Source organism: Zea mays, chromosome 3 (assembly GCF_902167145.1).
Source record: "Zea mays cultivar B73 chromosome 3, Zm-B73-REFERENCE-NAM-5.0, whole genome shotgun sequence".
NCBI lineage: Eukaryota > Viridiplantae > Streptophyta > Magnoliopsida > Poales > Poaceae > Zea > Zea mays.
This window is the reverse complement of record NC_050098.1, coordinates 192,134,156-192,157,388: the sequence shown is the minus strand read 5'-3', so window position 1 is coordinate 192,157,388 and position 23,233 is coordinate 192,134,156. Positions and strand designations below refer to the sequence as shown.

Genomic DNA, 23,233 nt, shown 5'->3' with positions numbered 1-23,233 from the left:
TTGCCTTTGGGATATTTCTATTTAAACTGTTTAAAGGTCATATTGTTGTTTACAACCTTTTTAATTTGTGAAGTTGGAGTGATGTTGATGAGACATTTGAGGTAGATTGGGGGTTCTTAAATGCTCAATGGACTGATGGCATGTGTGCGAATCTTCAAATTGTGCAGACGATTGGTATTGCTTGGCTTCCAAATGAATTGTCATTTATGAAGCTTATCCTCTCTAAAGCAAGGCTTCTTCGCACGTTGTATGTTGATAGAAACCCAGATGATTTTGATAATCAGGCTTCTACAATACATAATTTTCTTCCTTTTCCTTTTATTGGTAATTGAACCTTACAATTACATAGAATGGATGGATGATAAAAAGAGTGTGCATTGTTGTTGAACTGAAATTAGTAGCTTTTCCATTTTTATGATGGCATATGCAGAAGTGTACTAAAGTCCAATGATTGTTGGTTGCATATATATTCATATATGTTCTTATTCATGCTTTAGATGGCTCATCCCATGGTTGTGTGCTTCCATGCTGCTGTATTTTCATGTATAATATCTTGTCATAATTAGTTTTGTCAAATAGTCCTCAAATGTGTACCTTGAAGATATTTGTCTGCTCATTGTTTCAGGTCATATATGACGTTTTTAAGTGATGTATGCACAAACTCAGTTATGTTCTCTAATTCACTCATCCTGTGAAACTGTGCTTTTATAACTACATAAATCTATCCTCATATATGTAGTGATCTGCCCTATGGTGGCCCTGTGAATGTTGTGACAATGTTGTTGAGTATGTTGGCCCTATGACTCCTTTGACCATGATGTTGAGTTTGATGGCCCTGTGAGTCCTATGAATCTTATAGACGATGACCAGGTTTTTTGTAAACTCACTCATTTAGTGTAGTTTGCACTGTGATGCATAGATCTAAGGGCCTTGCTTTGCATAGCCATTGAGTTTGTGATTTTATAACTGCACAAATCCTATCCTCATATATGCAGTCTGCCCTATGATGGTCGTGTGATGCTTGGAGATGATGAACCTATTCTGTTAACTCACTTATTTTGTGCGGTCTGTCTTGTGATGCATGGAGCTGAGGCCCTACTTTTTTTACAGGCATTAAGTTTGTGCAGTAACACCTGTAATGCTTATACATCCTAGCACTATTTGGCTCACTCACTAATTTTGTGCAGACTTCCCTGTGATTCATACAACCGAGGGTTTTGCTTTCGTACATGCACTGAGTTTGTGTAGTAAGACTTGTTGTGCTTATAAATGTTGGACTTCTCCAATTTAGACAAATGAGTTGTATGTTAGCGTCCTTGTGATGCTTATAGATGATGCACCTATTTTGTTCAGGCTGATTTGGTAAGTATGTCATGTGATGCATTTGGGGAGTTCCTTTACCTGACACAAAGATGTATGCTGAGGGCTCTTTTCTTATGAACTTAGTGAGGTTGTGTGTTTTTATTATTCTTCCGTCAAAGAATGTACTGATTGTGTTTCTATTTATTAACAGATGAATACAAAAGCTCCCAGTTTGGACAAAGCTCTTATGCTGTGAATCACTTGTGGGAGTTATGCGCAGAGAATGACATAGGTAGTGCTACTGCACAATGTAATTGTTATTGCTCTAAAATGATGTAACTGTTATAGGGAACTGATGCTCTCAACCCCTTGTCTGCTTAGGGATGTTGTAAAGTTTACCGATTTTTATGCTTCAGATTGTTAATAATATCTCGGTGCTGATCCAAATATGCAATTCCTAGAGTTGGAAAAGTATGTAACACTTTTTGTAAAGAGCGTTACATAGAACAGATTCAGAAGCTATCTGAAAAGGTGTGTATTATGCGCTTCTGGTTGCTAATTCAATTTATGGACTCTTCACATTAGAGCGAGAGTGCATCACAGCTTTCATGTGAACTTGGCTACCATTGCCTGCTTATTCAGATATTAGTCCTTAAGTAGATATTATTCAGATAAAAAGAAGGCATTGCAGGGCTGGGACTGATAAAACAAGGAAAAAACAAAAAGATACATCAATATCAAATCCTACAACAGAACTTCTATGAAACACTCCTTAGGAATAGGAAGAGAAATCTAATGTTTGTACTCCTAAAAATTTAGGGCTATTGACCAGCCTTTGGTTCATGCCTTCTGAACAAGCATTTTCTCTTGTTTGTTTGTAGATATATGAGCCCATTACATGACCACTTTTCTAGGATGGCACAACACAAGAGTGTCTTCGTTGGACACACCTTTTTAGCAGCTTTTGTTGCTCGATCTCCAAGAAACATAGGTACTATCTATTTTTTACTTGACGCTTGATAGTTCAAGTGTATACTAACAAATGTTAAATAAAAAATTGGAGGGGTACTTTTCATGGAACCTCAAACCACGGAGAGCTAGATGTTATAATGTTTTTTCTATATATCAAATAACCTACTACTATCGTGCTACTTGACTAATTCATCATCTTTGGCCAATTATTTATGAGTTGTCACATGTGTGTTGTTGATGATCATGTTTCTGGAAACGTCTACTTATCTCACTTTTTCCTTAGGTGCTTTGGACAAATGTATGTTGGATTATGTATAGAAGATCCTCCACAACAACAATTATGTATTGTTTGTGTTGAATATCACCCCTGCCATTCTTTTCTGATTTATAAATGTTGTGTTTACTATTGTTATCCCTGCCATTTTGATGTTCCAATGTTTAAAAAAGGTTGACTTTTCACTTGCACTAAATGTTCTTTTTGAATCTGGATCTTTTCTAGCAAGATTCTTTTATCATATTGATTTCGTAGCAACGTATGTGCACCTTACTATATCTTTTAAGGTATATAAACATCTACTTTTAGTGATGCTAACAAAAGTATAGAATAACAATTAGATTTTTTGCATATCAATGTATTTTATCATATTGATTATGTAGCACGCACGTGCATATACCTGCCTCTCCCTCCCGCCGCCACAGCGCGAAGCTCTGTCGGACACCGACCCCGACGCTGCTCTACCGCTCGTTGCGTCATCCCTCCACTGGCTCACACGTACACCTTCTCGACCGCGCGTCGTCACTCCACTACCATATCCCGAAGATTGCCTCCTCCCTGAGACTGCCCCCTCCACCTCGCGTGCCTCGCAGACGGGCGACCTCGCATCGCGGGCTCGGTGCTCAACCGTGGCCCGAATTTCGCTTCGACGTCATCCCGAACAGCTCGAGAACACCATCCTCCATCTCATCACAGTATAATACACATTTGTTCATAAGTTATCGTGGTATTATATGATTCCGTTGCAACGCACGGGCACTGACCTAGTCAAAATAGAAAACAGAAACAAAAATCATGAGAGTGAGAGTTCATCTTCTTCTCCAAGCTGATTTCTGCTTGTTAGCTACTCACGTCAACAGAAAATCTCGCGTTCACCTCCTCTCCAGTCTCTCCGCCTCCCGCTTACTTCTCTGACTCTGTCCTCTTTGGTTTCTTTCCTGTCGGCGACGGCTGGGGTGCTGCGCCGCTCTCACCTTCACCGCCGACGAGCATTCACAAGGTACGCCAGCCATCTGCGCTTACCTCCTTCCCACTGTGCGAAACCGAGCACCCCCAAACCTAGTTTGAGCTATTTGTATCCGGATCTGATCCAGTTACATGCATATGTATCTTACCCCTACCATCGACCTTTGCAAAAGAAATAAAAATCGGGTATAAATATGCACCCGTGTTCTATACTCGATCCGCCCCTGGTGGGTTTATATTCTGTGGTGTTTTGTAATGGCGATATATTTACTGACGAATTTTGTGTGAATTGTTTCACTGGGGTCTTGGTATCTCGTTTGCAGTAGTGGTCTCTTACTGGTGGCGGCGTAGAGGTGACGAAAAAACCTTGACAATGAGCAGCATAGGCACAGGTTATGATCTGTCTGTCACCACCTTCTCTCCCGATGGCCGCGTCTTCCAGGTCGAGTATGCCACGAAGGCTGTCGACAACAGCGGGTTAGATTCCACTGCCTCCCACTTCCTATTTTGTTTTGCTTGACTTGTTCCCCGTTTTCTATGAATCTTATTGATGAAGCCATGGTATTTGTGAATAGGACCGTTGTTGGGATCAAGTGCAAAGATGGCATTGTTCTGGTAAGATAAGATTGGGCATTCTGAATCTCCCCTTCAGTTCAGTTCTAAAGTTGTTTGAATTGCTCAAGTCCTGACTGGTTTGCGATTTGGTGGTTGGTCCATTAGGGTGTCGAGAAGCTGGTAACCTCAAAGATGATGCTGGAGGGATCAAACCGTAGGATCCATTCAGTGCACAGGCACTCGGGCTTGGTAATGCCTTTACAAGCAAATCAAGTTTGATAATGGTTTGATGTAAAATTATGCCGTTGATGGAAAAAAATACCAGACCAGGATTTTTGTTCTGCTTTGGCCTTCTAACATGTACAGCTGTACTATTAACGATTGAATTTAGGAGCAAGATAGAAAAGGCATGCTCTATTATCTGTTTTCCTGTATAATCAACCGTTGATGCAAAGTAGTAAATATGTTGTCTCTATTGAGATTTAATTTTCCTTTTAAATTTTCTTCCAGTGATGCCTTTTCATTTCTTGCAAAGCTCCATGATCCATTAGTCATTTTTATGAATCATGTGTGTTTTCACAAATTACTTTTATGCTCGATTGCAGGCCGTTGCTGGTTTGGCAGCAGATGGCAGGCAAATTGTTTCAAGGACCAAATCAGAAGCTGCCAGTTATGAAAAGTAAGCACCTAGTCATTTACACCCTGCGAGATCTTTTATATGTTTATGTTCTATAAAACTCAATGCACCAGGGTCTATGGAGAACCCATTTCTGTGAAGGAATTGGCAGATCGTGTGGCAAGTTATGTTCATCTTTGCACGCTGTACTGGTGGCTCAGGTAATATTTCAAGAGTAGTGGCCCATAACTACTGGAGCATGACTTTCATTCATCAAACTTTATTTTTGGTTACTGCTCAACTCTAAATTGGTTTCTGTTGCATCAGACCTTTTGGTTGTGGTGTTATTCTTGGAGGTTATGATAGGGATGGACCACAGCTTTACATGATAGAGCCCTCAGGAGTTTCGTATGTAAGTTGTTACTGTATTGCATAGTTGTATCAATGTGAGTGCATAGGCTTATGGCTTTAGCTTTTTCATGAATTATGCATCCCACCAGTCACACGTTCATGAATGACCTTGTTTTTAAGTTGCATTACACATTAGGAGTCTTGTGAGTTTGAAATACATAATGTTTATTGACTTTACGAACTTGAACAGAAATACTTCGGTGCTGCATTGGGGAAGGGAAGGCAGGCTGCAAAGACGTAAGCTTACCACTTTTTATTTAACTTTAATGATATATTTGTTTCTTGTTCTTTGCCAATGCATAAAGCATAATAAATTAAACATTTAATGCCTTTTATTGTATGTAGTTTATTGATTGGTAGAAGGAATAGCACGGTGACTCGCCCTCCCTTGGAGGCTCTGAGCTGCACTTCTTTGATCTAATTTCTGCTTGCCTTAACCAATGACTCCTTGGCTGCCTTTATAGATCAGGCGCCTACAAGCTCCCTAACAAATCTTATCTAAATAACGAATCTTATCTTATCTCTAAACTCTATCTTAATCTTATCTCTAACTAACTCTATCCTAACTAATCCTAATAGATCTGCTCCAATAGAGCCAGCCCAGCTAGCTCATCAACTGCCCATAACATTACCACCCCCTTTTCGAGCAGCTTGTCCTCAAGCTGCAGCGCCTCCTATTCCATGATTGACGAAGGCGGCCTCGTGGTGGGCGAGGAGGGTGCGGTGTGCGATGCATGCTGAAGCCCACGACAAACTTCGTCCTCAATTCCTTGTTTCTGCTCTACGGTAGCTTGGGGTATTGAGGTCTTCATGTTGATCGCGGAGGCATACGTTGCTACCAGACACCCAGCTCGGGTAGCTGAGCGCGACTGGATCAGGGGTGACATCAGTGGAGGTGCTGCTGCTGTCAATCTCTGACGCAGTACTGTTCATGAGTGATTTTGGATGGTAGGAGATGGGATCTTAGATCTGGATTTGATTATGAGTGGAAATTTGGGTGGGATTTGTGGCCGGAGGATCGAAGGCTCTGATACCAAACAATGTAGTTTATTGATTGGTAGAAGGAATAGCAGATAGATATGTGACTCGCCCTCCCTTGGAGGCTCTGAGCTGCACTTCTTTGATCTAATTTCTGCTTGCCTCAACCTATGACTCCTTGGCTGCCTTTATGGACCAGGCGCCTAACAATCTCCCTAACAAATCTTATCTAAGTAACGAATCTTATCTTATCTCTAAACTCTATCTTAATCCTATCCCTAACTAACTCTATCCTAACTAATCCTAATGGATCTGCTCCAGTAGGGCCAGCCCAGCTAGCCCATCAACTGCCCATAACATTGTATTAGCAGATATAATTACAACCTATTCCCACCAATCACAAACAAGTGTGACATTGGTGCAGTCCTCAAAAACCGAAACACACCTGTAACTAGTACTTTTTGTTTCAAAACATTGGAAAAGTAACACTTTTATGAAACTACATTTTGGAACAAATCTACTCGTATCATTTTCAAATACCCAAACTCAACATAAAAAGTAATAATATGCAACCGAAGTTTAGACTGATTGACTTAGGACATCTGAAAAATGTCATATAGTTGTGACTTGAGGGAGTAGCTCACTGTGAAGGAAATGAAAACATAAAGCAGTACCCTCCACCTCCATATATCAAACCGTTCAATAGTTTGGGTCATTTGATCGCTATTTTCTTTCAATGAAAGTTAAAGATATTTAAGCCAATGTTAGCATACTGATATATAATAGTGAATATGCCATTACATTGTCAAATGATCTTTGTGCATAAGCTTCCCCTTTATTGGAGTTAACCATTAAAACATATAGGTAGATTCATTAATATAAATGCAGCTCACGTTTTACACACTACCTCAGCTTTTTTGTATATCATTCCCTTTATTTCCAATGAAATATTGGCTTTTAAAATAGTCTGATGGAAGTAATTATTGAATTTAGCTTTTGTGTATTTTTAACAAGAATACTTTTGCAACTACTGTTAAATTTACCTTTGGAATTTTTTCTTGTTTCTGTGTGCAACTTCTTTTTACTTTCCTACTATCAATGAACCTCAGAATGATTCTGAACGCAACTATTTGATTTTTGTCTTGCAGTGAGATAGAAAAGTTGAAACTTTCAGAGCTTACCTGCCGAGAAGGCATTGTTGAAGTTGCAAAGATGTATGTCTAAGTCTATTCTCTTATATTTTTTCTATTTCACAGATTTTTTGGTTTTTGTTTTATTTGTTTCTAGAATGCATGTTATTGGATATAGATTAATTTGCTGTAGATTAATTGGCTTCAGTCATTGTTCTACATTGTTCAATGCCATTCTGGAAATCTGCTGTTCATATTTATACAAAACATGGCAAGGGGTGTACCCAGCTATCATTGTTTAGTCATTAAGGTCTTCTATGAGTACATTTTTTTGTACTAGACATTTTTATATCAAAAGTTTGCTGGTAGGAGTGTTATCAGGAGAAAACTGCTTAGAAATATCATCATTGCACTGTAGCTTTGATAATGCTGCAAACCATTGTCATCGAAAATCCTAAAAACAGCTCTTGTTAGTTGCTGCAGTAGGCACATGGTAGTTTACATCTTATGTCAGGTGATGCAAAGTTTTTCTTTGACATTTAAGATATTGGCAAGTTGCTTTTATATTTTCGTGCTTTATATGACGCCAATGAACCTGAAAAGGCTACTGCTCTTCAAAGTTTACGTTCTGACAAAACGTGCCCAATTCAGAATTTATGCAGTGCATGATGAAGCTAAGGACAAAGCTTTTGAGTTGGAGTTGAGCTGGATCTGTGAGGAATCGAAGCGCCAGCATCAGAAGGTACTATGGATATTCACATGAAGAATGGCCTCTGTATGTTTCTCCATTTGAATTTAAAGCTGAACTCCTTTGCTCACCTGTCATACAGGTCCCAAATGACCTGTTGGAGCATGCCAAAGCTGCTGCTCAGACAGCTCTTGAGGAGATGGATGCTGACTAAGAAACAAGATGATATGCCCAAACTTCATGTTTTGGCGCTGTTGAAATCTCTGATCCCTTTGGGGTGACAGACTGGATATGGCAAATTTGTCGGATTTTATTTTGATGTCATGTAAAACTCAATTGATGTAAGTTTGGATCTGAATTGATTGATGTCATAGCTGTGGCTATTTACATTCACCGCAGTTGCGTCCTTTAGAACTTGCTGTTGTTAGACTTTATAGGACCTTGCACACGAACCATTGCTACTAGACGGCGATTGTTTTGCGTGTCGGACCTCTTTCTGTTTTTGTAGGCTATGTGAAAGAGGACGGCAGCCATAAGGTTGTTGCGCTCTCGATTAGGGTGCGAGAGGAGAGCCGGATCGGACCGAATCACATAAATCTCAATACTTATTTGTTTATATTTAAAACTTTCTTTCTTAACTGCTTGCTTGCAATTCTCACTCTTAGATCAGTACATCAACACCAAGGCGTTACAACCTGTTATAAACATACTTTTTGTTCTCACATGTCATACAGGTTCCAAATGAGCTGTTGGAGCAGGGCAAGGCCGCTGCTCAGGCAGCTCTTGAGGACATGGATGCTGAAAGAAACACCATTGCTAGGCCCGAACTTGTTCCATCATCTTTCGTTGCTTTTGAAATCTTTGGTCCCTTTGGGCTGCCGGGCTGGGCTGGACGTGGCAAAGAATTGTCAGATTTTACTTTCAGTTCGATGTAAAATCTCATAGATGTACCTAACGAAACTAGGCTCCGTTCATCGGTTCATGGAAGTTTGAATCTAGACAGGAGATATCAGGGCCGTGTTGAAACAGCGGCGCTTGCCTGTTTCCATTCCTTGAGCACCAAGCAGTTTTCTCCACACGGACGAATTGTGCCTGCCTTGGCCAACCCATCCGAAGAAAGCCAAAGCGAACAAGGGACGAATGGTTCAGGCTAAAGTAAGGTATATGTATCTCATGCAGGTGAGATTGGCTCCAACAACGTCTTCTATGTATGTCATTTATAGTCTTCTTTAAAAGATTTCATCCTCTATATCTACTTCCTCTCTAAAAACGTTCTCTAAATCACATCATCTATACTCAAATATACATATTAGAGATATTTTTTATTTTAATTTTTTTTACATATGTATTTGATATATTCTCAAATATATTGTATATATAGTTTTGCTAAACCGGTTGTTTAAAGTACTCATATAAATAGAGGAAATGAGAGAGAAACTTTATATATAAAGGATCCAACAGCTTATTTAAATATAGATGACCGTTTAGAGAACGCTGCTTGAGAGACTAGAATACAAAATCTTCTGTACAATTTAGAGTAAATGATCCTTTAGAGGGTTGTTGGAGCTAGTCGAATGGTAAAGTGACCCCTTGCTTTCACTTAACGAGGAGACAACTTTAACAGCTTTTTCAGTAAACATTCTCTGGCACAATATAACAACAAATCGAAATTATTTTTAGAGCATCAGCTTCTTGAAAACTACTATGTAAAAGCAACTAGTATGGACTTAATATATTCATACATATAGGAATAGACAGATTTTTTATGAATAAAGTATTCGCTTATCTTTTTTGTCACCTTTTCTAATCATACACATACATAGGCGAGGCGAGTGCTAGCATCATCATCATCAGCTAACGGGGACGTACAGAATGGCTATCGCAGTGGAGTTGGAAAGGAAGAGAGTCCGGCCGTTCGGTTATCTGGGAACCATGACCCGGAATAATTCTAAGCCACATTCCTTTTCTAATTTAGGCCTTGTTCGTTTGTGTTGGACTGCACCCGGAATCGTTCCAGCTAATCAAAGTTTATATAAATTATAGAAGCAATCCGGTTAGAAATCGTTCTGACCCACCAATTCGGCACAAACGAACAAGCCCTTATGTAAGTTTTGATCAACCTGAAAAATTCCAGGGCTATTCCTGAAGAAACGAACGAGGCCTAAACAGTGTAGACTATATTATTCGTAGAGTGAAATTTGAATGAATGAATAAACTACACTGTTTTACGGTGTAGAAGACTATATTATTGGTAGAGTGAAATTTGAATGAATGAATAAACTATTGGAGATAGAGTGAGAGATAGACTGAGAGCGTAATGAATGGCTATCGCCATGGAGGTAGAAATGAAGCAAGACTGTTTATTTCCACAGGCCAAACCACCCCGTTCCTCACATGCGCCACGATATAATCAGTGCAATGGTGACTTGCACTGACGAAGCCATATATACGAAAACTCCAAAATCCAACTCCTAAATCGTTATGAACCTAAGTGAGACACTTCAACAGAATTAGAGTGTAAAAATATATTTTAAGAATTTGTGGACTTAAATAATATATTTAAAATTTGTGTACTACCATGCATTTGACTGCCCTATATTTTAGAGGGCGACTGTAAATGTTGTAAAGCAGTGAAGGACGTTCACATAGATATCATCATATCAAGTGGGGAATGCGCACGTTTTTTTACTAGTCGAGATTTACTCGCTCCTTGTTTAAAGGGTTTAGATATAAAAATATTAACAACCCATTTTCTTTCTTTTTTGGTAAAAACAAATTACGGTGCCATTTCAAGACTTCTGTAACGAAGGAAAAAAAGAACGAAAGAAATTCTGCACATTCTCCTATTTAAACAAAATCTATAACCGATATATTTTGACGGATCCCTCGTTTCCAGGTTGCGCGTGCCTTAATTAAACTCTGCGAGATGGCCAAAATTTGGCAATTGCTATTCTGGGGCAAGGCGAAATGGAACAAGAGCAAGCGGCCAACCGCCAGCCCAACGCCAACGCGGTCCAGCCAAGTCCAACCCGTACCCACCACGCCGCCGACGCCGACGCGTCGCCAACGGGAACTTCTCAAAGCGCCGACGGGGTCCACCGCGCCCGTTATTTCATCAATCGACTCAACTACCGCGGCCTCCTCCTCGCAGACCCCGAAGGCCGCCGTGCCTCCCGCCCCGCCCCTCGCCGGCGACCATCGGCCGCCGGCGACACCCGGCATGCCGCCCGCCCGCTTCGTCCACCTCATCCTCCTCGCGACGCTTTCGCTCCTCCTCGCGCAGACCCTGGCCTCCTCGTCCCCCGCGCCCGCCTCCGCCGCCACGGCGGGGGAGCCCGGCGACCCCTGCGCGGCCGCCGTCGCGGACGGGGACGGCGACGTCCCGCTGTGCCCGGTGCGGTGCTTCCGGCCGGACCCGGTCTGCGGCGCCGACGGGGTCACGTACTGGTGCGGCTGCCCCGAGGCAGCATGCGCGGGCGCCCGCGTGGCTCGGCGCGGCTACTGCGAGGTCGGCGCCGGCTCCGCGCCCGTCTCGGGCCAGGCGCTGCTGCTCGTCCACATCGTCTGGCTCTTCGTGCTCGGCGCCGCCGTCCTCCTCGGCTTCCTTTGATGCTCTCCGTCTTTCCCGCCCGTTCCCGCAGGTGTATTCCCCTACCCGTAATCACTGTCCCGATCTTTGTGTTGGCTCTTTCCTGTGCTGCTGAGGGCTCAGGAATGGTGATCTGGCGATTTCGTCGAGAGGACTCGTCTAGAGATGTAACTCGGTTCTTTGAACTTCTTTCTCAGATATGTTGGGATCAGCTGTGCTCTACATTTTGGAGCAGAGCTGTGATGATTGGTTGTTAAATGCTGTAGATTGAGATTATGTAAAAACAGTTGTAAATTCTTTGCTAACAAATTGCATTGATCAAACTGTTCTTGTCCAGAAATTTGGGATTGGTGGGAAAATTAAATTTGAACTGCGATTGTCATCTCAAAGCTGCCCCTCTGAACTTAAATGGATTTGATACTAGCAGGTACGGCATTTTGTTGATCTTCTGACAACCCTTTTTAAAAAAGGAGGGACAGAAGTCACGAAATCTAAAAAGATAGAACCTATCTGCCTTAAAATAGAACTAGATGTCGGTGCGAGCAACAACACATAAATTATTATAGATATGTATCCGTACGTTGCTACGAAATTAATATAATTAAATACATTGGCATGTAAAAACACTAATTATTATTCTATACTTTTGTTAACATAGATGCTTACATACCAAATACATTGGCATGTAAAAACAATAATTGTTATTCTATACTTTTGTTAACATAGATGTTTACATACCTTAAAAAGGTATAGTAAGGTGCCCGTATATTGCTATTATTTGCATTTCTTTGTGACTGCGACACAAGCAATGTACTGGTAGCTTCTTATTTTTTTTGCTTCATATGTATGACACTTTTGCTATTTTAAATTCCTGTGGATGGGTAAATATAACTAGGAAAACTTCTTGTGTGTTCATGTCTTTATTTGATTATTTAATAAAATGTTAGTGTACAACGTGTCTTAGAAAACATGCTTTAGGTTCCTCCGTCATTTACCTTAGACTCATTATCTATTATATCTTTAAACTTTTGTAACTAAAACTAATATGATATATCTAATAAAAAACCAGAAACAACGCGATATGGATAAATTTATATTCTTGTTTTTATATTATATGTAAATTTATATTCATGTTTTTAGTATTGAGTTTGTAATGTTTCATAAAAATTAAATAACAAATTTGTCATATATCTTCTCAAATGATAGATATACAATTTAGATACGGATAAATTTTCACCTCTTTGTTATAAAGAGCAAATAATATATAAAGTAATTTATACAAAATTTTATTTCTATCTCAATAATATGCTTCATAACATAAGAAAAGATTAGTATCAAATTATATATATAAAGATTAGATTTAATTTGCCCTAATAGTTCGGACACCTGTTTTCATCCCTACCCCAAACCATTTGTGCAGAGCACCCACAATGAAAATTTGGAGTGAAAATGAACTTTAATGCCCACTAAACTCACAAAATCATTGCCCACAAGACAAGGTGCTTTACCAAAAAGAAAAAAAGAAAATTATATACAGAATTTATTTTCTAAATATTTAGTGAGTTTGATACTCAAGCCGGTCTGAAATCACCAGCTGAGTCTGACATGCGTTTGCATCAAGATGGTAGCAGTCGGTGATTTATCGAGTTTTACAGAAAAAAGAGAAAAAAAGAATAATATGCAAGAAAAATGAAACAATGTTATCTTGTATGGAAGACGAGTGAACACAAAAAGAATAATATAACCATAAATCGTCATCAACACTATAGAGAGGATCTGTTTTCGCAAACACGGCAATTCAAGTCTGAGCTTTGTTGAATGGTATACTTTTCTACAAAATTTACATCATATATAACTTGATTACAACTGCCAATGCCATATCCGCCTGCGCAAAAGAATGATATTATGTTCCAAATATACCAAACTGAGCTTCCATTATCTTTTCAAAACACGGCTCATGAAGTGCTATAGGTGACAGTATTTCCCTTGGCCTCCGGCCACGCTATCCTCTTCTCACGTAAGAATTCCAGTGCAGCACCGACTCTCCCAGCTCGGCATAAGCCACCAGCAATTGTGTTCATCGTGATAACACTAGGTGCCACACCCTCCTCCATTCTCACCACAATTTGGCAAACCATAATCTGCTCATCCAAGAACACAATGGCCTCCTCCAGCCTCCTGATCTTGCACAGCACATCATATCGATCTTGCACAGCACAGCACATCGTATCGATTATGCCAGTTAATCTCTTCTTTAAAATAGAATTAAGTTCCTTTTTACTCTATTTTCTTTTCTCTTTTTATTTTTACTAGCCCCAAATGACTGAAATGCCCTTAGCAATTTTGTTTCCAAACTGTGGATCGTATCGATTATTATCTCAAAATATTGAGCATCTATGGTTGATAGGGCGTAGTTGATGATGTAGGAAGACAAAGGAGAGAAAGCCATCCCGCTCAACCCCTTTAACCACAACATGAAAGTACTTGTTCATTTGTAACCACTCCATTGCTGAAGTGAAGTATCGAGACATTGACCTAAGGAAATTCAGAAAAAAATTTATCATGCAATCAATCCCTTTAACCACATCTTAGAAGTTAGAACAGAATATACAGATCAACAACTACTAATAGGAAGGGGAAAATGATGCGTGAATAATAAAAACATAAAAACTTGCAATAAAATATATGTACTAGGTAATTTCAATTGGCTAAACTAAACACAAGGGTGTTGTAGCCGTTGTCATTCATCTTGATTATTTTACACTATCTAAGACTGTGGAGTTATTTTAATGCACTAGAGCTAATAGTTAGCTGCTAAAATTAGATGTGTACATCTAAACAATCTAGCTAACAGTTGTCCCAGCCAGGGCCACATAGACACCTAAAATATGATGTGTAAACAGTTTAAGTTGTCTCGATGTGTACAACTCTATATCATATACATTCAGATAATTATGTAACCAAATCCAGCACAACGAAACAATTATGGGCCTGTTTGGTTCGGCTTTTTTCTGAAGAGCTTTTCTGAAAAGCTGGCTGTGGGGAAAAGCTGGCTGTGGGGAGAAGCTGATGGTTAGAATCTGGGTGTTTGGTTCGGCTGCTGTGGAGAGAAGCTGGTGGGTAGAATCTGGGTGTTTGGATACGCAGATTATGAGATTGTAGATTCTGATTGAAAAAAGAAAACAGATAAATACAGACAACCAACTAGTGCTTTACGGGACTAATCAGATTATTAAATATCAGTGTCTGGAGTCTATATGCTTAAATGTCTAAATTATCGTATTATTAACATCTGAACATGAGGATTTAAGGTACACTTAACAACTGCAATGGCAGCAGCGCATGGATATACTGTTCCAAACATGAGTTAAACCTTCATTAGAAACATGTGTTGAATTTACGTGAGTTAAACCTTCGTTGGAAATGAACACGTTCCATGCACAATATAGATAGAACGGTAAAACTAAGGAATACAATTTATTTGTAACAGCATAAAATAGTACTTATTTATTTGTAATATGAACATTTTCTGAAACAGAGCGGAGTACTGCATTTAAAACAGCAACAGAGCATCACGGGTCTCGTTTTATGGTGCGGAGAACGTCAGAAGTCGTCCAGCTTTCCGAGGCAGCGGCTGCATGGGCGCTTCTCGCGAACCGTTGGCAACCACTTCCTGGAGAAGCGCTTGAAGGAGAAGCTAGATAAGAAGTTGACCGTTTGGTTCGGCTTCTGGCTTTTGACGGCCACAATCTCCAAAAAAAGCTGATCCAAACACAGCCTATATAGGGCCAAAGAACTGATTTCTACACTCAAATCGTCTAGGAACAACAAAAAGAAAAAAAAAGTTATGCAAGAAGTAACACCCAGATCTCACTGATTTCATTAAAGTCCTATCTACATGATCCAAAAGCTGCACAACTAAATAATAATAATATTGATCCAATTACTATATAATCCAAAGTGCATGGGCAACAGAAAGACAAAGGAACTGGCAAACCAACGAAGAGGCATCTGGTTGTGGCCGGTAAGGGAGGAGAGCTGTTCAACGCCTCAGCGGCGGCTTCAGTACGAATGGCGCACAAGGACTTTGACTCGACCTGAGACACTAAAACTGCTATGGACAGATCAGTCATTTAGGGCTAGGAAAAATATGAAGATAAAAGAAAATAGAGTAAAAAGACAATTAATTCTATTTTAAAGAAGATATTAGTTTAACAAGTACTATTTTAGAGAAATTAGATTTGAGGATACTAGCAGAGAGAAGCTAATTTAAATGAGTATTAAAATAGCAAAAAAATCCTCAGGGAATTGCTTGCCGCCTTCTCTCGTCTGGCGTCGATGGCGGAGAACTTCCGGAGCATTCACCAGCTTCATCAGGTTGGTTTCAAGGGCGTCCCGGCTCACGCGGTCTCTGTCGTCGACAGGGTGCAGTGCAGTCGTTCCTAGGTTCCTCATGCGACAGCCGCCTGGTGTCATCGACGTCGGCGGCGGCCGCTCCTTCGCTGGACGCTACCGAAACATGAAACAAGTTCGGGCCTACCAATGGTGTTTCTTGTCCATCTCCTCGGGACTAGCTGCCTGAGCAGCGGCCCGCCTTGGCCTGCTCCAACAGTTCGTTTGGAACCTGTGTATGACAAGTGAATAGCCCACAGTACCTTCTCATGCTGGCGCATCGATTCATCACAGATCCAGCAGCTCAACTCCAACCCAAAAGCTTTGTCCTTCGCTTGGTCATGCACTCCATTAAATTCAGGTCCATTCATCAATTACAAGCAGGATTATAAAAGAAACTGAGCAATATCTTTAAACATCAAAGTTGCAACAACCATATAACCATATAATATCACAGTATCACCTTGAAACTAGGAAAATACAATCTCTCTAAACGGGGCCTTAGTGCCTGGTGATCAACTGATCATGGTGTAATAATAGGCCAATACAATAATTTCAAACGAAAGGTGTATATTGGGTCGTCCTGCTATGGGATTGGTCGTTTGTAATCTTGGCACCTGCTGACTGTTGTAGTACCTTCCGCTCGAGAGAACCTCCAAAGGTAGGTAATATGACGCCGAAGTATATTTGGATATCCCTTTCATTTGTTATTTGATGTCTGAATTGATTTGTTCATTGATCCGTGCTACAGCATATATGAAGTTGTTCCAGTAGTGTCAACTGTCTTGTGTGATGTCGTTAGCTCAAGCATTTAACTTGGTTTTTTTTTTTGCATATGATTTATTGGGGACTTGTTCTCATATTTGAGTTAAGAATAAGCCAACACAAATGTTAATAGTTTAAAACCTTCGTTTTTCGAAGCATTATCTTTCTTGGGATATAATGATCTTCAGACGAAGGTTATGAAGGACATACCTTCATCATTTCAATATGTTATAATGAAAGCAGAAACATATGAAACAAAGAAAAGAACATGAATAATTACATTAAATCATCAGATTATTTGTGTTCTTATTATATAATCATGAACAAGCATTAATAATATTAATTACATTTGTACCTTCGGCTTGACAGGAGGTAAGAATCCAAGAGCGACGTGCAAGTAATTACAAGTCAGCGTGAACAGTACGATGTTACTGTTCATCTATTTATAGGCACAGGACGCAGCCTAGGTAAAATTACATCCATATCCTTGACACTTACTACTGACTAAGGAGTAATCAGTCGAGGACTTGGCAGTATATTCCCCTTTAGGTCGGTTTCATTCTCCATCACCGTCCTTGCGTTAAGCCGAAGCTTCTTCATCTGTGGCTTCAGAATTGATTTATCCTTGTCTCAGATTGCGCTTTTCATGCCGTGCACACCTTCATCTCAAAGTCGAAGGTTTCTGTGACAATATATTATATTTGAAAAGTATGTTAGTCGTGTTTTTTAGAACCTTCGAAAGACGAAGGCCTCCAACATGATTTGAATGTTCTTCGGATACACAAGAGATAATATCCTCCTCCCATGCCTTCGGAAGTGAGGAGGAATGAACAAAACTGTTAAATGATCGTTCAAATTCTCTTGTGGCCTTCGTAATTAATACTAATCAGTTCAATGGCTTCGGAATCCTAAATATTAACCTCATCATACATGCATGTATTAGGGCATGTACAGTGGAGAGACACCAGAACGGTTCTCCAAGCACAGGAGACAACTAAGAGACTCTATTGTACAATGGAGTGTCTATAAACGTAGTCTATTAATAAATACAGAATTAAATGTATTTGTATAGCATCAGCTCGATAGAACATACGACAAATTCATACAGTGGGAGGTGAGGCGTCTGTTACTACTTGGTTTACGAGCCAGAGGCGTCTCTCCACGGAGAGACGGTTCTAAGATTTTTTTATAAATAACCCCCTTAAACACCTTAAGAGCCTCCACATTAAACACCACTGTACATGCCCTTAGAAATTTCAATATACCTATTCAATCTTTCTCCAAACATTGTGGATCCTTTTATAATCAAGAGATCGAGATATCAGCCCAACTAACCATCCTACTATTCATTTATTAGGATAGAGAGAGAGCGCGCGCGATTCACTCTTAAAGTTCGCACGGCAACGTGTAGAATACTATTTTCTAGTACTACCAAAATCAATTACCATACCAACCGTCCTAAAGTGAAGCGATTCTCATAGCTCATCATTTGATCTAGTTACTGCCAAATCTTTACTATTCATTTGACATTTATTTCGGAGGAACGTTCTATATCTATGTTAAAGCTGTGTACTCGACCACCAAAAAAGTTTGTATCGATTTGGCATGAGTGTTGTATATCCGTCTCAGGGTTTTATACTTAAAGGCTAGTTTGGAAACCACAATTTACCAATCGATTTCTATTTTTCTATAGAAAAATGAACTAATTTTCCTTGGAAAAATAGAAATCCCTTGAAAAATTAGAGTTCTCAAACTAACCCTAAAGAAAGAGAAAAGAACTTTGTATCATTTTTTGGGATGGTCTAATTGACTAGCGAATATTTCATTCTAAAAAATATCCAATTATTCTCACTTCCCGAAAAAAATTCAAACTATTTAAAAATTTACCAAAATTATAGAAAAACTACTACCATTTATGGTACCAAATAAATATAATTAGATTAGTTACATAGTAAACCTATTTAAAAAACACAAATGTTAATACTTTTTCCTATAATTTGATTAAATTTTAAAAAGTTTGGCACATTCTAAATCTAGAACTGCATTCTCTGGGCACAGTGAAAATGTGTTGTAGATATACATACGTCTCTTGCATGGTTATTTAAAGACTTACGGCTTGGAGATTCATTTTTCGTGTCATACCTTTCGATTCACTTCGGAATTGGACATACTTATATGCCAAGATATGCGCTTCTCTAAATCATATTAGGATGAGAGGTTTGTAATTTATCTAATGTGTTTTTATTCTTTTAGAATCGGACTTCATACCATGTTTGGACACTTTTATGTGATTCATATGGTTATGGTTATGGAAAAGAGTGATGGGCCACAAAAATTATACGTTTACATAGTATAGGATGCAACTACCACCCCTGTTCTACATATTGCAATTGTTGGTGAAGATGGCATCATCATATATATGGACAAAGAATCACTTATGAGGTGTTTAGTTTGATGAATCATTCTATCCAAAATGAAGTGGTGTATCATGAGTCCATTCCTCAAATTTGGTGGGATGACTCCATTCTACATATTAGTACTAAACAACTAACTATAAGGAATGAGGTGGTGATGGATTAACTCACTTCATTCCACAAACCAAACAAAAAAAGTGAGGAGTGAGAAGATGATGGACTACATCATTCCTCAAACCAAACACTCCATTAAACTCTCGCTTGACGGTTTGATTAATTTGCATAGTATATGATGTGATTTATCTCTCCATACTCTCAGTGTTGCAATTTTAGGTGAAGATGCATTAGTGTATCTATGAACCAAAGAATCACTTAAGCTCTCCCTTAGCGTTTTGATTAGTTTGGTAAAATCGATTGCACCATTGACTCGGTCAAATCTTATCCTTATTTGTTTTTTCGTCCATTTTTTCTTCGTCTTTGGAACTTGTTTCTTTACTACTAGCTCACATGCATCATGATTTTTTCTCATAAATGTCAAAAACAAATAATAAATGTAATATTGTGGAAATTTGAACCATTGACTTTTGTCTAAGGAACAAAAGTTTTCACCACCAAGTTGTTGATGTACTTGTGATTAAAAAATAAAGTTATTGTTGGATAAGATCATGTGACCCTATCTCTATCTCCTTGCCTTGTTGGATAAGATCATGTGACACTATCTCTATCTCCTTTGTCTATATAAATAGCCCCCCTTGTACCCTGTACTTGAACAACACATAATAGATCTATTTTCCCGTGTGTTTTTTCTCCTCCACACTGGGGAGTTTTTTCCACGTTAAACTCTGTGTCTCCTTTTTTCCACCACAGATCCTAATAGTTATTATTACTAAATTTTGGGTCAATTAATGATTCAACTAAAAATTGTTAGGTAGTACGATAATTTGATTATGATATATTTATGAGAAATGTTTTGTTTTCTTATGACGAGAGAGATTTTTTTTAATGTTGTACTTTAATTTGATATAAGTTTGATAGGATATTATCATATTACTATCAACATTAACATATATTAGAGATGTCATGGTTATTATAAAATAAGTTATAGATTTTAAATTCTATAGAAATGATAAAATAAAGATAGATATGTAGCATTTTCATCCTTGTTTTTCATGAACCAAAGTCACAAATGCAACAATAGCTTGATGATGGAATCCCTCTCATATCTAAAGCTAAAGTCTTGAGTTCGAATGTAAATGATTCCATTAGATTTTTCTATTTTATTTTTATTAGCAAATATGTCCATGTGTTGTAACCGAAGGCAATGTGTCTAGGATCAGGCTTATCATAGGCCGTGAGTAGAAAATTTCTTTTAATGCCATCTAAAATATATACATCCTTTATATGCCATTGAAAATTATAGCTTTCCTTCATCCTATTCATTCAAACTTTTTTTTTCATATCTTACTATATGCCACTTGAAATTGTAGCTTCTTTTGGTTGCTATTCATCAGGATTTTTCACCCCTTATAATATGCCATCACTATCAATTCCATATTTTTCCAACAATTAAATGTTGTGCAAACAAAAATCAGAACAACCGATATATCTAATAAATGTTCTTGAGAGCATTAACACGGAAGGACTGAATGATGGAAAAGAAAATGATTCCATGTGTCTCTAATAAAGGTAAAAATCGCATTTTCTAGTTTCACTTATTGTAACGTATTTGCAAATTGACATTAGTGGCGCAAAGTAAAGCTAAACTAACTGCAACGAATAGAAGATGTAATTTTGGATGGTATATGAGAAGTAGTTGCCCACTCTATCATAATTTATAATTTATTTTATCAAGTTTGACCGGTTTAGTGTAAAAAGTCAAATGAAATTAGAACGGAAGGAATATCTATATCTATATCTATATTATACTTAAAGCACCACTTTCAACGGTCGTCGCGCGTTATCTTTTTATAAATAATCTCTCACAGCTATTTTAAATTAATCCGTTGATTAGATGGTCAAACGGCGGTCCGGCATGGGCCAGACGCCCGCGGGCCACAACTCTGTCCCAGACACGTCATGCCGGGCAGGAGGTGGGGTTTGAACCCATGCCCTGATGGAAGAAGGGCAAGAGACACTGGGTGACGCTGTCTAACCAGTAAAACATTATGCTCAGATATTTTTAATATTAAATATAAATTGTATATATGTATATACGTTTTTTGTAAATAAAAAAATAATAGTGTCGGGCCGGGCCGGGCCAACACTATGGGCCGATGCTACAACCCAAGCACGACACGACGTTCTTGGCTCTTGCAAACATTAGGTCGTTTCGGAGACCACATTGACGCAATGGACTCCATTATGTTTGAGGTTGCTAAATTGGATGGAGCAACAATGATTGTCACACTAACAGTAAATGAAAAGTTATTTGTTGGTTTTAAACATTAGTAATTGCTACGAAGTAACATAATTTATATGCAGCGCATCCAGTTTTTATTGATGTCTGACTTTAGCAATCACTCCATATTTTGATCTATCTTTTTTATAAGTTTAACTTCCTGTGACTTATTCTAGAAACTTGAGCTCACAAACTTTCTCTTATTTAGTCTCTATATGGTGGAATTATGTCATTTTATAATCTTTGTTCGTTCAATCAGTCGTTGTTAACTCTCATCTAATTGCTCACTTCATTGGCCGTGTTGTACCAAGACATATTGTATGGAGTAAACAATAACATCAGTTAGCCAAATCAAAAAATATTATACAGAGAGCGGAGACAATCAATAAAAAATCTTAATTTTTTATGGATAGTTTACGTGGATATTGTTGTAAGGCGTCGCAACGCATGGGCAACCGACTAGTAATACTTGATGTATGTGTTTTATATATACGTGTCTAGATTTATAATTACCTATCTCTACTACTTATTAAGACGGTAAGGGGTAGCTGCCATTCCGTGTTCTGCCATTCTCATTCCCCCTCCCCGCAAAGCCCATTCCCATTCCCGGTGTTCTGCCATTCCCATTATCCCCCCTCCTCGCAAAGCTCATTCTCATTCCCGGCTTTCACTGTCTTTCTCATTCCCCGCTCCCCGCAAATCCCCCCTCCTCGCAAATCCCATTCCCATTCCCACGTGCATCCCACGCCTAGCTAAAATTAAATTAAAAAACACAAATGTGGCCCCAATGGGATTCGAACCTGCGACCTCTCAAGCAAATGTGCTCGTAGCTACCACTACACCACATGTGTGTTTATGTCAATATCTGTTACAGTAAAAATATCTACTACATCTCTCCCAAAGCCTACCTGCTACTTTTGCACAATGTGTAGTAGTAGATAATTATCAACGAGATTCCTGAATTATATTTTTGGATGGAGGGAGTAGTATTTAAAGAAGAGCCTTGCATGCAATTTCTATTTGTTTGAATAATGTTTTCAACTTATATTCTTTTTTATATGTGTGACATTTATTCTCCATAATATTTTTTCTATTGATTTGACTTGTGTGTCATTTTCATAAACCAACGCTAAAGATGAATCCATGTTTCTTACTTGAAAACCCCGAACAAACACCACTGGCAGGAGGGGCTCACGTTGGCATCGCACATCGACGACGAAAAGAAGCTTGGCGACTGCCAGTTCGACCTCTGGAAGCAGTACTACGTGGCCACATGTGTCGTTGTGTTCGGCAAGCTCCGCCGCAGCCGCCGCTTGGACGCGGTCTAGAGCGGCTGCACCGCGTTGTCCATCTCAAACAGGGGGACCTCATGGTCGTCACCAATGCCGGCGACTCTTGGGTTGTTCTGGGCACCGCATCCGACAACGGTGCTGTCACACCGTCCAGCTCATCATCACCTGAAGCTCAACCTGCCACGTAAGTCACTACTGACCGGCCATGAATTCTTGTGCGCTGGGACGACGACCGTTGCTGACATTATGTGAGTGTCCTCGAACAAGATGTATGTAGAGGAGTAGCACATCCGGTGGTGCAACGGCTAGGTGTATTACCTCGCTGATGAGCCCGAGGTGCACTTCGTTTGGCAGCTCAACCAAGAGTCATCGGTACTCGTCATGTCGTGTTCGTTCGACGACTACTATATCAAGGACTATGGCGTCATCTTGGCGCCAGAGGTGACGCAGAGGAGGACCGACAGCAATGACCACTCGTCATCGTCGGGGTA

General features: G+C 39.3%; 2 protein-coding genes across 2 annotated transcripts; both read left to right on the top strand.

The window, feature by feature from the left end:
• The first annotated feature begins 3,295 nt into the window (after positions 1 to 3,295).
• LOC100283656 (uncharacterized) lies at positions 3,296 to 8,284 on the top strand. Its single transcript, NM_001156557.2, has 11 exons — positions 3,296 to 3,548; positions 3,838 to 3,991; positions 4,090 to 4,129; positions 4,235 to 4,318; positions 4,675 to 4,748; positions 4,820 to 4,906; positions 5,013 to 5,097; positions 5,287 to 5,333; positions 7,223 to 7,288; positions 7,856 to 7,946; positions 8,035 to 8,284. The coding sequence occupies exons 2-11, from the start codon at positions 3,888 to 3,890 to the stop codon at positions 8,104 to 8,106; spliced, it is 750 nt and encodes a 249-aa protein (NP_001150029.2). The 5' UTR covers positions 3,296 to 3,548; positions 3,838 to 3,887; the 3' UTR covers positions 8,107 to 8,284.
• A 2,550-nt stretch (positions 8,285 to 10,834) lies between these two features.
• LOC100283231 (serine-type endopeptidase inhibitor) lies at positions 10,835 to 11,804 on the top strand. Its single transcript, NM_001156133.1, has one exon. The coding sequence runs from the start codon at positions 11,113 to 11,115 to the stop codon at positions 11,500 to 11,502; it is 390 nt and encodes a 129-aa protein (NP_001149605.1). The 5' UTR covers positions 10,835 to 11,112; the 3' UTR covers positions 11,503 to 11,804.
• Positions 11,805 to 23,233: the final 11,429 nt, after the last annotated feature.